General features: G+C 40.8%; 1 protein-coding gene across 1 annotated transcript in view; it reads left to right on the top strand.

Moving 5' to 3' along the window:
- Positions 1-216: 216 nt before the first annotated feature.
- The window catches only part of LOC106571187 (uncharacterized), a 34,746-nt gene continuing 17,530 nt past the window's right edge, over positions 217-17,432 (top strand). The window contains exons 1-4 of the mRNA XM_045703013.1: positions 217-359; positions 567-872; positions 1,088-1,429; positions 3,774-3,885. Coding sequence (XP_045558969.1) covers positions 308-359; positions 567-872; positions 1,088-1,429; positions 3,774-3,885 — 812 coding nt within the window. The 5' untranslated portion in view covers positions 217-307. The remainder of the gene's footprint in view (positions 360-566; positions 873-1,087; positions 1,430-3,773; positions 3,886-17,432) is intronic.

The following is a 17,432-nucleotide window of genomic DNA, read 5'->3' as shown; positions in this document are numbered from 1 at the left end:
TCGTTTGTTCTGAAGTTGTCACGGATCCCCCGGTACTGCTAACCATTCTGTTCACGGGTGATTGGAAAATGTCTCGTGGTCTGCCCCCACCAATAGAATTCTACTCTGTTGAAAAGTAGGTTAGAAATTACTACCTTTTATGGACTACTCTTATCTGCCACTGAGGGGGGCATATACACTCAAACAGAAGCAGGAAGAGAGTTGAAGATAGTTATTAGGAAGTGCAGTCATTCTCTTTGGTTCCTTGGTCCTTGACACACACATTGTGCATTGGTTCCCTATAACATACGGAGACACAGACCCAGAAATGGCTTCTCATCTCTCCCTCTCCATCCTCCTACTCATCTTCAGACTCTCAGGTAAGGGTAACATGTTTCTATGAAGTGCTGAAGTTGAGGTCAGGGACTGGGACAAATGTTGGAACTCTGAAGACAGAAGCAGCAGCAGTTTGTCTTATCAATAACACTTCCTGTATTATGTGTGTTATAGTCCAGATGTGATATACTTTTTCTGCTGTGAGAACTTGGTTGAATTCCAAATGAATGTGTTTTCTGTTGTGTCTACAGTTGCTTATCGTGTGTCTGTGAAGACAGGAAGCTCCACCACCATCCCATGTCACTATGTTCAGACATACAAAACCCATGTGAAATACTTGTGTAAAGGAAATCATTTGTATGGTTGCTCCCCTGTTGTACACGCTGACTTTCCTAAGAGCACAGATAATTCCTCAATCTGTGACATCAACCAGCAAAATATCACTCTGACCATGACTGATCTGGAGCCAGAGGACTCTGGACGTTACTATTGTGCTGTTGAGGTCAATGGTGGACAAGATGTCTGGACAGAATGGTTCCACCTATCTGTCACTCCAGGTAAGATCCCTGCAACTCTTCCATATGGTTACATGACTGGTGTTCTGGTTTCATTTACTGGTATCACTATTGTTCAAGTTGACATGAGGAATGTTGGTATGTTTACTTTCTGTTCTCTATACATCATATCATCATTATGATATCTGTGGTCAGTTATTACAAAAAAACACTTGATCACTCAGGACCTTCTTTGGTGTCTGTACCTCTGTGTTCAGGTACTCCAGAACTCTATGTGGACCAACAGGAGGTGACTGGAGTTGAAGGAGGGAGTGTCATTGTAAATTGTTACTATATTGGCACTGGAAATAGCAAGTGGTGGTGCAGAATTGTTGGCATTCGCTCCTGTGTGTGGGGGAATTATGGGACTATAGATGGAACATCAGTGAACATACAGCAGAGCACTGATACCACCAGAGGAAACGTCTTAAAGGTGACTATGAGTGGTCTGAAGATGGAGAACACTGGCTGGTACAGGTGTGGAGTGGGAGACCTTATGATGCCTGTTCACATCACTGTCAGACAACTAACCACCACACAAAGTACCACCACTATGACCAGTGAGTACAGAGCAATCAGATCCTGTAGAATTAAATATTTACCTGGTTTTATCCAGTCTTGCTTGCTTATTATCTGACTGTAACCTAATTCAAAGCTTTTGTCAATTTACTTAGCAAAAAAGAAACGTCCTCTCACTGTAAACTGTGTTTGTTTTCAGCTAACTTAACATGTGTAAATATTTGTATGAACACAACAAGATTCAACAGCTGAGAATAACAGAAATGGAATAATGTGTTCCTGAACAAAGAGGGGGGGTCAAAATCAAAAGTAACAGTCAGTATCTGGTGTGGCCACCAGCCGCATTAAGTACTGCAGTGCATCTCCTCCTCATGGACTGCACCAGATTTGCCCGTTCTTGCTGTGAGATGTTACCCCACTCTTCCACCAAGGCACCTGCAAGTTCCAGGATATTGGGGGGAATGGCCCTAGCTCTCATCCTCCGATCCAACAGGTCCCAGACAGGTCCCAGACGTGCTCAATGGGATTGAGATCTGGAATCTTCGCTGGCCATGGCAGAACACTGACATTCCTGTCTTGCAGGAAATCACGCACAGAACGAGCAGTATGGCTGGTGGCATTGTCATGCTGGAGGGTCATGTCAGGATGAGCCTGCAGGAAGGGTACCACATGAGAGAGGAGGATGTTTTCCCTGTAACGCACAGCGTTGAGATTGCCTGCTATGACGACAAGCGCAGTCCGACGATGCTGTGACACACATGATGGACCTTCCACCTCCAAATCGATCCCGCTCTAGAGTACAGGCCTCGGTGTAACGCTCATTCCTTCAATGATAACGCAAATCTGACCATCGCCCCTGGTGAGACAAAACCGTGACTCATCAGTGACGAGCACCTTTTGCCAGTCCTGTCTGGTCCAGCGATGGTGGGTTTGTGCCCATAGGCGACGTTGTTGCTGGTAATGTCTGGTGAGGGCCTGCCTTACAACAGGCCTACAAGCCATCAGTCCAGCCTCTCTCAGCCTATTGCGGACAGTCTGAGCACTGATGGAGGGATTGTGCGTTCCTGGCACAAACGGGCAGCTGTTGTTGCCATCCTGTACCTGTCCCGCAGGTGTGATGTTTGGACGTACCGATCCTGTACAGGTGTTACACATGGTCTGCCACTGCGAAGAAAATCAGCTGTCTGTCCTGTCTCCCTGTAGTGCTGTCTTAGGCGTCTCACAGTACGGACATTGCAATTTATTGACCTGGCCACATCTGCAGTCCTCATGCCTCCTTGCAGCATGCCTAAGGCACGTTGTCACAAGAATTTAAATCCCAATGATGATAACTAACAATTATTTAGGCTTTGACCAATCCCCGAGGTTTGTAAGACCCTGGGTTTAATAATAATTAGGCAACGACTCAAAAGGTCCGTACAGTTTATTCAGAGAACGTTCTAAAGTCAAGAATGCAAATACATGACATTTAATAACTCCCATTTCCCCCACCTCCTTACACGCACATACAGACCCACAAACAGTAGGTGGGATGTATCTTTCCCCGCAGTCCGCATTCCTCATCTATCACTACCAAGCTGACAGTTCTATCCTCCCGAGATTAGAGGGACCTTGACAGGACTCCCTTTCCTGTCGTAAGTTTCTTAGGGTTCTAACCAGGTCAGGGGATGAATAGTTTAATTGTCCTCTGTATTTTCTTAGTCACGCACACACATTTCTCACCCTTACTAGTCTCGGCCAAACCTTATTGGACTTAAGTTTATCACTCTAATTATTTATTATACATGTTACAATCTAATAGTTACGTTTGTCTAATTATTCATAATACATGTTACATAATCTAATAATTACGTTTCAGGGTGAAATTCTTTAGTCATTACCTTAAACATATAAATTCCCTTATCAACGTTCACGCAGATGAGAAGGGACCCTGGGCGTCTTCCTTTTGGTGTTTTTCACAGTCAGTAGAGAGGCCTCTTTAGTGTCCTAAGTTTTCATAACTGTGACCTTAATTGCCTACCTAAACTTAGTGTCTTAACAACCGTTCCGCAGGTGCATGTTCATTGTTGATGGTTCATTGAACAAGCATGGAAAACTGTTTTAACCCTTTACAATGAAGATCTGTGAAGTTATTTGGATTTTTACAAATTACCTTTGAAAGACAGTGTCCTGAAAAAGGGATGTGTCTTTTTTTGTGGAGTTTACTTAGCAGTCCTTCCATTAGTATTAGCACTGAGTTCAAACCAAGGTAAAATCCACATGTTGGGGTAAATTAAATAAACTGGACAAGGTCATAGCTTAGCCACAATGTCGTGTTACAGTTCAGTCTACCCTGTGTCTCTCTGATACACCAGTCATAATACCATTGTTGTTTTTACCTCACAGCAACCCAAGTTCCAACCACTGAACAATCCTCTTTCTCTCCAACTGCTGAGCCTGTTCAGACTGACAACACAGTCCAAGGACCTGAGGGGGGAAAGGAGAAGGACCCCATGAGGTAATTATCGCTCATTCACTTATTCTTTCAAATCAATGACAATAGAAATATTAAGGTAACATTTTCGGGTTTTCTCAGAGTTTACGACACAAACACCCTTAAACGTTTTCGTAGACCTAGACACTGTTGTAGAGACATTTACCATTTCCGCATATCACTGTGGTTGATAAAAGGTGTGAAGAGCTGAACGTATGTTTCCATTTTGTCATAGCAACACACTAAGCATCACAAAAATACAGAATTAATCTATGTGACGTTTCATGGATTGTATTTGACAATAAACATAGTCTTTCACCATCAGTTCCATAGATCTAAAATTCCTACTGATTCCTCTGGGCATGTTGGTGGTGATAGATGATCCACACTCATTTAAGATCCTACGCAGTCAATCATCACTGCTGCAAACTGTTAAATATACACTTTCGAAAAAGGATGTTGACCTTTTACAATTCCCCTTTAAAACATGTAATTGTATTGCAGCAACTTACAGAGGAACATGTTGTAAATGTTTTAATTATTCTACAGATGGGAGAGAACATTGTTCTACCTGCCAAAAATTGGTAATGCAGTGCTCTTCCTCCTGTGCACCCTCATTGCTGTGGTGAAGTTCAGGGCAAACTGTCTCCGTGGTGAAATTAAAGATGAGTAGAAACCAGACAGGTCTCTCTGGTTCGACCAAGGGACATATTTACTTCTTGCACCTGCTTTTCCATGGACAAAACACACAAAATAAGAAACTGTTCATTTATGGTACATTTTACCTGTCTTTGACCTAATTTGACTTTTTAGTCCATATGTTGTAGCTCACATATGATTTGTTTCATAGTTGATCTTAATTACTGAATCATAGAATAGCATATTAAGACTGTGTGCTTTACATATTTAAAAAACGATTTGTTAACACTTTAAAATCAATTAACATATTCTTAGAAAGTTCTCTGACAAAATACACTGTTTCTGAGGGGTTAGTGCTTGCAAGCAACATCTAAGCTTAAACCTAAATAAATGTTTTAAATAATGTTAATTAACTATTCAATATACACAATTTGGATATCAGCATATGTTCACCCCCTACTAAAGGGTGGAGACTCTTCAGATGTGAATAACTATTGCTCTATTTCCAAGCTCCCTATCCTGGTCAGTCTTTGAATCTCTAGTGAACTCTCAGCTAACAAAATTCCTACTGTGTGGGGTTCAGTCTGGCTTTAATTGGCGACAAACTGTTGCTAGCCAGACTCAATAATATTGGTCTCAGTGACTGTCAATTGGCTAGGAAAGTATCTTTGTAGACAGAACAAAATGAGTCTATGCTGAGAATCAAAAGTCTTTGCTTCCTTGAGATAATTAGAAGTATACCCCAGTCCTCCATTTTTATCTCCATAAAAAAAAGGTGTCATTTTACAAATACCTAGGTATGTTTTTTACATTTTTGTAAATAGAACCTCTGGATCAGGTCTTCATCACCTTCACTGTAAAGTATATCTATTTTTTTGCACCTGAACCTCTGACTATATCTCAACTGTTGCTTCTCAACACCAACTGAATAGGCTGCTGGTTCATCCATCTTTATTAGCAGAATACATTATTTTATAAAATATATACAAATGTGCTAATTAAGTAAAGTAATCAATTTATAGCCTTATGTTACAACTAGTTGATAGAATGTAATAGTTTCTATCTGCCACTGAGGGATGCATATACACTCAAACAGAAGCAGGAAGAGAGATCAAGACAGCTATAGCTACAGTGCATTCAGAAATTATTCAGACCCCTTGACTTTTTCCACATTTGTTGTGTTACCGTCTGAATTTATTATGGATTAAAATGAGATTTTCTGTCACTGGCTTTCACAAAAGGGGAGTTTATTATGCTGTGGTTGTCTTGGAGCGATTACAATGTATAGACATCCTCTCAATGGGTGGTGTGAGGGCGTAATTATGTTTCACCCTCATAATCTTGTATGGTAATCAGTTGTGTTCAATTTCTTAGTGTGATTTCTATTCCTGTGCATGTGGCCGAGTCCATCTGATCTGTGAAGGTGTGTGAGTTATGAGTTTGTCCGGCCCCTCTGCCAGCCATTGGCTGCGGGATGGCTGTTTAATGATAGGCTACACAGGATGGTCTGCAGTGGCTCCCAAACCTTTTATAGTCCCGTACCCCTTCAAACATTCAACCTCCAGCTGCGTACCCCCTCTAGCACCAAGGTCAGCGCACTCTCAAATGTTGTTTTTTGCCATCATTGTAAGCCTGCCACACACACATTTATTATCCAAAACATTTATTAAACACAAGAATGAGTAAGTTTTTGTCACTACCTGGCTTGTGGGAAGTGACAAAGAGCTCGTATAGGACCAGGGCATATTATAATAAAAATAATAATTTTGCTCTTTATTTAGCCGTCTTATATATAAAACTTATTTGTTCAACAAAAATGGTGAAAAACTCACCACAGGTTCAATTTGAAATGTATTTATAAAGCCCTTCTTACATCAGCTGATATCTCAAAGTGCTGTACAGAAACCCAGCCTAAAACCCCAAACAGCAAGCAATGCAGGTGTAGAAGCACGGTGGCTAGGAAGAAACCTAGAGAGGAACCAGGCTATGAGGGGTGGAGATTATAACAGAACATGGCCTAGATGTTTAAATGTTCAAAGATGACCAACAGGGTCAAATAATAATCACAGTGGTTGTCGAGGGTGCAACAGGTCAGCACCTCAGGAGTAAATGTCAGTTGGTTGTCATAGCCAATCATTCAGAGTATCTCTACCGCTCCTGCTGTCTCTAGAGAGTTGAAAACAGCAGGTCTAGAACAGGTAGCACGTCAGGTGAACAGGTCAGGATTCCATAGCCGCAGGCAGAACAGTTGAAGCTGGAGCAGCAGCACGGCCAGGTGGACTGGGGACAGCAAGGAGTCATCAGAGAGAGAAAAAAAATACTCAAATTCACAGCGGATAAGACAGGAGAAATACTCCAGATATAACAGACTGACCCTAGCCCCCCAACACAAACTACTGCAGCATAAATACTGGAGGCTGAGACAGGAGGGGTCGGGAGACACTGTGGCCCCATCCGGCGATACCCCCAGGCAGGGACAAACAGGCAGGAAAGTAGAGCATTGCAGTAGTCTAACCTCGAAGTGATAAAAGCATGGATACATTTTTCTGCATCATTTTTGGACAATGAGAAAGGTGTGCTTGAAAGGATGCACATAAAACTGCAATGTTGGGTTGTATTGGAAAAAGTCTCAGTCTTAAATCATTTTCCACGCACAGTCTGTGCCTGTATTTAGTTTTCATGCTAGTGAGGGCAGAGAATCCACTCTCGCATAGGTGTGTGGTTGCAAAGGGCATCAGTGTCTTAACAGCGCGATTTGCCAAAGCAAGAAACTCTGAGCGCAGCCCTATCCAGAAATCTGTCAGTGGCTTCTATTAAATTCAATTTTCACAGGACCGCTTGTTGCAATTTCAACTTCGATTGTCCGTAAACTTGAGTTAATTTGCACACAAATCATACAATGATGGAAAGACCTGTGTGTTGTCCTTGTTAATGCAGACAGAAAAAAGCTCCAACTTCTTAATCATAGCCTCAATTTTATCCCGCACATTGAATATAGTTGCTGAGTCCCTGTAATCTTAGATTCAGATAATTCAGGTGAAAAAAGACATCACCCAGATAGGCCAGTCGTGTGAGAAACTCATCATCATGCAAGCGGTCAAACAAGTGACAAATTTTGGTCAGTAAAGAGAACTTTAAGTTCGTCTCTCAATTAAAAAAAAACGCGTCAATACTTTGCCCCTTGATAACTAGTGCACTTCTGTATGTTGTAAAAGCGTTACTTGGTCGCTGCCCATATCATTGCATAATGCAGAAAATACACGAGAGTTCAGGGGCCTTGCTTTAACAAAGTTAACCATTTTCACTGTAGTGACCAAAACATTGTTTCAAGCTGTCAGGTGTTCCCTTGGCAGCAAGAGCTTCTCGGGGGATGCTGCAGTGTACCCAAGTGGCGTCGGGAGCAACTGCTTGCACACGCGTTTAGTTATTTTTTATTTTACCTTTATTTAACTAGGCAAGTCAGTTAAGAACAAATTCTTCTTTGCAATGAGGGCCTACCCCGGCCAAACCCAGACAATGTTGGGCCAATTGTGCACCGCCCTATAGGACTCCCAAACATGGCCGGATGTGATACAGCCTGGATTCGAACCAGGGACACCTCTTGCACTGAGATGCAGTGCCTTAGACCACTGCGTCCGTTTTTTATTTTATTTATTTAACTAGGGAAGTCAGTTAAGAACAAATTCTTATTTACAATGACGGGCTAGGAACAGTGGCTTAACTGCCTTCTTCAGGGGCAGAACGACTTGTCAGCTCGAGGATTCGATCAAATCAAATCAAATTTATTTATATAGCCCTTCTTACATCAGCTGATATCTCAAAGTGCTGTACAGAAACCCAGCCTAAAACCCCAAACAGCAAGCAATGCAGGTGTAGAAGCACGGTGGCTAGGAAAAACTCCCTAGAAAGGCCAAAACCTAGGAAGAAACCTAGAGAGGAACCAGGATATGAGGGGTGGCCAGTCCTCTTCTGGCTGTGCCGGGTGGAGATTATAACAGAACATGGCATGGCCTAGATGTTCAAATGTTCATAAATGACCAGCATGGTCAAATAATAATAATCATAGTAGTTGTCGAGGGTGCAACAAGTCAGTAACACAAGAGTAAGTGTCAGTTGGCTTTTTCATAGCCGATCTTTGAGGGTATCTCTACCGCTCCTGCTGTCTCTAGAGAGTTGAAAACTGCAGGTCTGGGACTGGTAGCACGTCTGGTGAATAGGTCAGGGTTCCAGCAGTTCTGGGACAACAGGTCTGGGACAGGTAGCACGTCCGGTGAACAGGTCAGGTTTCCATAGCTGCAGGCAGAACAGTTGGAACTGGAGCAGCAGCACGGCCAGGTGAACTGGGGACAGCAAGGAGTCATCAAGCCAGGTAGTCCTGAGGCATGGTCCTAGGGCTCAGGTCCTCCGAGAGAGAGAAAGAAAGAAAGAGAAAGAGAGAATTAGAGAGAGCATATTTAAATTCACACAGGACACCGGAAAAGACAAGAGAAATACTCCAGATGTGACAGACTGACCCTAGCCCCCCAACACAAACTACTGCAGCATAAATACTGGAGGCTGAGAAAGGAGGGGTCAGGAGACACTGTGGCCCCATCCACTGTGGCCCCATCGATCTAGCAACCTTTCAGTTACTGGCCCAACGCTCTAACCACTAGGATACCTGCTGCCCCGTGTTAACTATTTAACTGTACTAGAATGCTTAAAAGGCCGCTAAAATGTTAAATATCAGTTATCGGTATCGTTTTTTTTGTTGGCAAGGAACATGTTCGATATCGGTTTCGGCCAAAAATGTTATAACGGTGCATCACTATACAGTATATATGAAATTATACATACCTCACATGTTACTAGTAATAAGACTAAGCAATTAGCCAATTAAAATGCTTATCTGACTCCATAAAGATGATTTAGCAATATGGAAGAACAATATATTTGAGTTACACTGATAGGCATTCAAGAAATGTCTGAAATGTCTGCTTCAGTGACATGTTTGAAAGATTTTCATGGTTGTGCTTTTTCTTTTCTTTCTTTTTTTTTTTACAAATGTATTTAGACTAGTCCTTGGGCATTGTCATTTGTGCATTCCTTGTGTTCCATTTGCCATTTAACTCCAGGTAACAGAGAGCACATAAACTAGGGCCAAGCCTACAAATTCCCCCTGGACAGAAGCTGAACATGGACAGCCTATAAGTGCACAAGGCAAGACCCAGATGCAGACACAGGAGGCAGATGGTTAGAGTCCAAGATGTTTATTAACAATCCAAAAGTGGAAGGTAAGAGAATGGTCGTAGACTAGCAAAAGGTGAAAACCAGTTCAGAGTTCCAGAGGTATAGAATGACAAGCAGGATCGAGGTCAGGGCAGGCAGAATGGTCAGGCAGGTGGGAATGGAGACCAGAAAAACAGGCAAAGGTCAAAACCGGGAGAACTAGTAAAACAGAATAGGACAGCAGGAGCATGGGAAAAACACGCTGTTTGACTTGAACATACAAGACGAACTGGCACAGAGAGACAGGAAAAACAGGAATAAATACACCAGGGAAAATAAGCGACACCTGGAGAGGGTGGAGACAATCACAAGGACAGGTGAAACAGATCAGGGCATGACACAGCCTGTGTCCAATACACAATAATTCCTTCTTGAGTCTTCAGTCCAACTTATGGAACACAACTTCTAGTCCTTGGGCCCATGACATCTGGAGTGTCTTCTGGGGAATCGTTGACATTGTGCATTTCTTCAACCACGGTCAATGAAACATAATTCTTTGTTGAAGGCAGAAAGATTAGTTCAATCAGTTCTCAACATCTGATGAAACATTATTACAGTCAAGAGTTACTAGTCACTGTTTGGCTTTGTATGTTGGTCAGATTGGTTGATCTGGTCAATGGTATCCTCAAAGTTTAGCAAGTATGAATCTGATGGATATAAAATGGAATAAAAGCCCATTAATTAAAGTTATTCTATTAAGTGTTAAATGGTACTTGTTTGATAAAGACAGAAAGTTAAATTGAAAAAGCCTCTCCCCTCTGAAAGTTTGCCTTGAAAATATGAAAACCATATTCATGAAAACAAATCACCACAAGATCAATTCTTGACTTTAGATTAATAGAACCAGAACATAATAACACATGTTAAAAGCAAAAAACTATGTTCTGTAAAACAGTTGAATAACAACATTAAAAGGTAGTGGCACATATGTCAATGTGTAGTAAGAATTAGCAACAATCAATATTTGAATTTAAAAAACGAATGTATTTGGTTGCTAAATTATCTCCACTGGCAGGTCATGAAAGCAATTGCCATTTCTAACTGGTTTCTAAACCAGCAGAGGGTCTGCAAAGTAAATGTGTTGAAATGGTTTTACACCCAATAAGGAAGTAGAGACTTAACAGCATCTTTAAACATGGATTAAATGATATATGACTAAGTCACTGTTTGTCTCTGGAAACAGCTGTCATATGCAACAAAATGTATTTCAAACCTGACGAAATCACATTCAAAGATTAATTAAAAAAGGATGCTATCTTTACCAAGTCACCTTCTATCAGATGACGATGCATAACCACGTCAGCCGTTTTGTCTAGCATTGTGTGTGACAACAAAGCGAGAACAGTTCAATTGAATGTGGTCACCGCACAAGGGTTGGAATTGTTTTGACATAACCTAAAACAAGACATATTAGCTGTGTGTTAGTGAGCTTGTCAGTATGATTCTTTAGCAAAATGTTGGGTTATTCTCAAGACCGGAGGGAAACATTCAACAAGTAAGACATGGAACAGACAGTATAATGTACAAACGTAGGCCAATATGGGACAAATTGAAGGAGTTGCCTTGGCCAAGGACTTCTATCAATGTCTGTTCAAAACTGGGAGAATCATAATCTCCCATTAAAAACGCATTAAAATCCACTTTTTCATATTGAGAGCCAAGTTTGGTTTTGAAAACCAGCCGGACCAACGTGATTCCCTTTTATCGTGCACATAAAAAGGGAAGTCTAGCTGAAGCTTAGAAATGAATCCAAGGAATCAATCAGCTTTCAATAGTGTCAGTGATTAGCTAAAATGCTAGAAAATAATTAGCATCCTTAGGTTGAATCATAAAAGAAAATCTCAATTTAAAATTGTATAAGTCAGACTCATATTTCCTGTGTAAGGGCAAAAGAGTCAATCATTATTTTATTTTAAATGTAATCTTTATTTAACTAGGCAGGTCAGTTAAGAACAAATTCTTATTTACAATGACGGCCGACCGTCGAACAGTGGGTTAACTGCCTTGTTCAGGGGCAAAATAACAGATTTTTACCTTGTCAGCTCTGGGATTCGATCCAGAAATCTTTCAGTTACTGGCCCAACGCTCTAACCACTCGGCTACCTGCAGCCCCAGAATATAATTATAACAATAAGCAAATAAATGTACACATAAGAAACCCATATCAATACCTTAGACCAGGTATTCCCAAACTGGGGTACGCGTACGTCGGGGTGTGCCAAATAAAAATGTGATTCACATAAAAATAAATAAATTCTTCACATTTTCAAACAGTACAGACAATGCCTTCATCAAGCAACACTGTTTCACGGCGCATCAGTGACATGGCAGGAGATGTTTTGAAACAATTATTGCTTCACATAAAAGGCTGTGAATTATATGTGTTACAGCTGGCACAGCTCCTGGTATATGTCCATTATGTTTATGGGGGGTCAGTTAAGGAAGACATCCTCTTCTGCAAACCAATGGAAACCAGGACAACATGAGAGGATATATTTAAAGTACTGGACAGCTTTGTGAGAACAAATGGACTTTGGTGGTCAAGATGTGTTGGTTTCTGTACTGATGGCGCAAAGCCATGACAGGGAGACATAGTGGAGTGTTAACGCGATGTAATTTACAAAATAGCCCCCAACACTTTACTCAGCAAACTGGATGTAGTCTATCACAGTGCCATATACTACCCACCACTGCGACCTGTATGCTTTTGTTGGTTGGCCCTCACCACTTATGCGTTGCCAAACCCACTGGCTCCAGGTCATCTATAAGTCTTTGCTAGGTAAAGCCCCGCCTTATCTCAGCTCACTGGTCACCATAGCAGCACCCACCCATAGCATGCGCTCCAGCAGGTATATTTCACTGGTCATCCCCAAAGCCAACTCATCCTTTGGCCGCCTTTCCTTCCAGTTCTCTGCTGCCAATGACGGGAATGAATTGCAAATATCACTAAAGCTGGAGTCTTATATCTCCCTCTAACTTTAAGCATCAGCTATCAGAGCAGCTCACTGTACCTGTACACAACCAATCTGTAAATAGCACACCCAACTACCACATTCCATATTGTTATTTATCCTCTTGCTCTTTTGCGCCCCAGTATCTCTACTTGCACATCATCATCTGCTCTTTTGCCCCCAGTATCTCTACTTGCACATCATCATCTCCACATCTATCACTCCAGTGTTAATGCTAAATTGTAATTATTTCGCCACTATGGCCTATTTATTGCCTTTCCTCCCAACTCTTCTACATTTGCACACACTGTACATATATTTTTCTATTGTGCTATTGACTGTACATTTGTTTATCCCATGTGTAACTCTGTGTTGTTGTTTTTGTTACACTGCTTTGCTTTATCTTGGCCAGGTTGCAGTTGTAAATGAGAACTTGTTCTCAACTGGCCTACCTGGTTAAATAAAGGTTGCACATACACCACACTGACCATTACCGGTCCCCATTACCAGTAAAATATAATCAAAACCTATTTCTTTCACTTACTTGCTGTGCTGTTTCGTTGTTCATTTGTTCAGTCATTTCATTCTCAACCAGGATTTCTATGGAGCGCCAAAGTTATTACACATTCATTACACTAGCACTTGTATTTCAATAATCCAGTCCTTCAACATGCATACAAAGGATTCCAAAAAGTTACCAGCAAAGTTCGTCCAAACGAGTCAAACAATGTTTTTTATTAATCCTCAGGTTGTCTAATATCTAAATGAACAGTAATCTCCATCTGAAATATTATCATGTTCAATAGCAAAGGAAAAGAATGAAGAGCGCGCCCACGTTCAAAAGATTACTTTTGCCCTGGCACTCAACTTGGAAAGACAACAAATACGTCTTCATGTAAAAAAACAAAAACAAGCCTAAAACCTTGAATAAAGACTGTTGACATCTAGTGGAAGCCATAGGAACTGCAATCTAGGAGGTGGAAATTAGATCTTTCAATAGCATTGCATTGGAAGTCATTCCAAGCTCCAAAAAAACCATTTCCGGATCGATTTTCCTCGGGTTTTCGCCTGCTATAACAGTTCTGTTATACTAACAGACATTATTGTAACGGTTTTAGAAACTTCTGAGTGTTTTCTATCCAATTCTACCAATTATATGCATATCCTAGCCTCTGGGCCTGAGTAACAGGCAGTTTACTTTGGGCACGTCAGACAGGCGGAAATTCAGGATACTGCACAGACCCTAGAAAGGTTAATAGATCATGCTAAACGAGGTTGGAATGTTGTTATATAAAATCAACAAAAGACAATAATTTGCTAATTTGACAAAAATATGTTGAAATCACACTGGATGTATTATACTTTAGAATTGCATTGGGGGAATATTTATTTCACTGTACAGCCTTATCTATTGTCACGGTTGTCGTATGGATTGGACCAAAACGCAGCAGGAATATGTATACTCATCTTCTTTTTATTTTGAAGAAGGAGAAACAACTAAATACGTATTCAAAAAAAGAACAAAACGAAACAGTCCTGTCAGGTGCAACAAACACTAAACAAGGAACAACTACCCACAAAATCCCATAGAAAAACACCCCTCTTAAATAGGACCTTCAATTAGAAGCAACTAGGAGCAGCTGCTTCCAATTGAAGGTCAACCCAACAAACACCACATAGAAATAGATATACTAGAACTAACATAGAAATAGACTAACAAAGAACATAGCCCAACAAACCCCGAAACACTCTAAACAAACACCCCTCTTAAATATGAACATAGCCCAACAAACCCCGAAACACTCTAACCAAACACCCCCTGCCACGTCCTGACCAAACTACAATAACAAATAACCCCTTATACCGGTCACGACGTGACACCTATGGATTGTGGATCAATGACATGGGGTATCAGTCTACTCTGTGACACCCAGAGAACATTAGCATTGTAGGACTCTGAAACAACTGTGAATTGAGCCACATTTATTGTCAACCTATGTGTATTGAACACTATTCCAGAGGAAAAACAATACTATGTGGATGCTTTGGAGTCTGATAATTCTGAGGAGGATGTTGGGAAAAAATATATTGGGTATTGAGTAGACTGTTAGCCCATTTCACTGATCCCCAATCCTTAGGCAAGGTGGACAGTGCAATATGAATGTCAATACACACAATAGGCTGACTGGGGAGGTGATGTCACACAGTCACAGTCCCACGATAAGAGCTACAATGCTAATATTTGCATAAACTCTTCACAGTTGTATTCTGTGAGTGTCACCAAGCAGACTGATACCCCATTTAATTGCTTCACATTCCAACCTTGTTTAACATTATCTGGTCTAAATATAGCATGATTCTACCAATTGTAACCTTCTGCATCACTTTCAAAGATGTACTTTTATTTTAAAAGCAAACCGTAAATTCCACTATTGTGCCTAATCCTTATTGTGGCTAGCTTCACAACACATAACCCGGTCAGGTCGAGCATCACTAGCCAGATGAAGCTAGCTTGGTGCTTATAAGGTTAGCTTTGGGCAACAGATTTAAGTAGCTGGCTAGCTATTTATTTTCATGAACTGAAGTACAATTTCAATAGGCGAACAACAAGTGGCTACCTAGCTAATACTTACTCGCAGGATTCATAAATCATTGCTAAGAATTGTGAAAATGACTGCAGTTTCTACTGGTCATGGCTTTCAGGCTGATTGTATTGGTGCTAGCTAGGTACCAAGCTAAAGCTAGCTAGTTACCCCAGAAGTTGTGGTCAAACAAATAATACTTTATTATCAACGTGGTATTGTATACACATTGTTCGTGGTGGGTGTTTGCAGAATTTTTTTGTACAACTTTGACAGTGCTACTGATAGTAGTGGTAGCGCTTGGCTTGCACGTGCAAAATCAGAACACACACATTCTATAATAGAACTGTGTTATTTGACCTGTCAAATTAAAAAGCTTATTTAATGCGTCAAATAGTGTTATTGTCAAATAGTGTTATTTGACGTGTATCTTTTTTGACACGCAAAGACCCAAACGACGTTCCATAGTATGCCGTGAAGCTAATAGCAGTGACGCTATTACTGTGTAACTCCAGTAGGGCAACATCTGAACAACAGCGCACTTGGTAATGTTAGTGTGTACCGGTGCTCAACCAGTAGCGAAAGCCAACATCACCCAACACAGAGAATGGTTGATTGTCAAGGGCAATGAATTCCATTATCTTGCCGTTAAATGATTTCGCCTTTGAGTTGTCTCACTGAAATGTTCTTACTCTTTCAAATGACTGCTCAACTTGTTGACTGCTCGATCCACACAGCAGACATTGTGGGCTAGGTTAGGAATGCTGTGCTGCATGTGTAGTGGGAAAATTTCACATGGCATCATTACGTCATGTATCTACATTATATAGGTATGCATGTCAGCTTTGACATCGGTTTTTCCCATCGGCGTTAAACTAGACATTGGGCCGATACTGATGTTGGCATTTTTAGCTAATATCGGATGATTCTGATATGGTCACCGATATATCGTTTTATATATTACTGGCCATTACAGACATTCATCAGATATTCTTGTATTTCTGAAACATTTTGATTGTTATAGTAACCCCTTTTTCCATTATGAAGAGTGACCAGATATATTTCAGCCCCATTTTCTGTTGTCCCTAGTATGTCAGGTACCCCTACAGTACAGCCTTGCTGGCCAGGCAGTACACAGGCTGAGAACAAGACAAGGTAGCCTTACCCTGTACCAGTACAAAGAGGATAAACATATGTTGAGCCAACACTGGTCACTGTGTTAAGCGGGCATTGGCAATGCATATAGAAGACATTTTTTTTTTTTTTACATTTTAGTAATTTAGCAGACACTGTTATCCAAAGCGACTTACAGTAGTGAATGCATACATTTCATAAATTTTTTTTCTTCCGTACTGGTCCCCCGTGGGAATCGAACCCACAACCCTGGCGTTGCAAACACCATGCTCTACCAACTGAGCCAGACATCTATAAAGCCTATATATAGCCGCCTACACATGCAAAGGTTGTGAATGTGTTTAATGACGTGTTATAATACATGTCAGGTCTTACTTTGCTGCATAAAGTGTGTTGCATGAGATATGGACACTCCATTGCATTGATCATGATGGGTACATCATCCACACATCAATGATGTGACCAAATGGGGAGTCTTTCACTGCAATGTCACACAGGACATTGGATTTTAATAACACATATCACATGTTATGTAATATTTTTTAATGCACCGCACTGTCCAAATTATAGAGGCAAAACGATTTCCAATTGCAGGATTCTACAATGAAAATAAATGCTAATTATAATTTGACCAACAATGGACACAGGCAATTCATGTATTTGCAAAAATAATGTTAGCCTACAATAAGAATAGATGATAATCTCAAAGCCCTATATTATGCTTTAATTGCATACTGGAAAATGTGTATACAATTCATTGAATGTGCCAATTCATTACTACATCCTCAAGGTAAAGTTCAAGACAAGTTGAACTTAAAACCTGTTTAGGATAGGGGGCAGTATTTTCACGGCCGAATGGAAAAAAATGTACCCGATTTAAACTGGTTACCACTCTTGCCCAGAAATGAGAATATGCATATTATTAGTGATTTGGATATAAAACACTCTGAAGTTTCTAAAACTGTTTGAATGGTGTCTGTGAGTATAACAGAACTCA

The sequence above is a fragment of the Salmo salar genome, chromosome ssa01, assembly GCF_905237065.1.
Source record: "Salmo salar chromosome ssa01, Ssal_v3.1, whole genome shotgun sequence".
Lineage (NCBI taxonomy): Eukaryota > Metazoa > Chordata > Actinopteri > Salmoniformes > Salmonidae > Salmo > Salmo salar.
The sequence above is the reverse complement of the archived record's forward strand: the minus strand, read 5'-3'. Positions and strand labels throughout refer to the sequence as shown.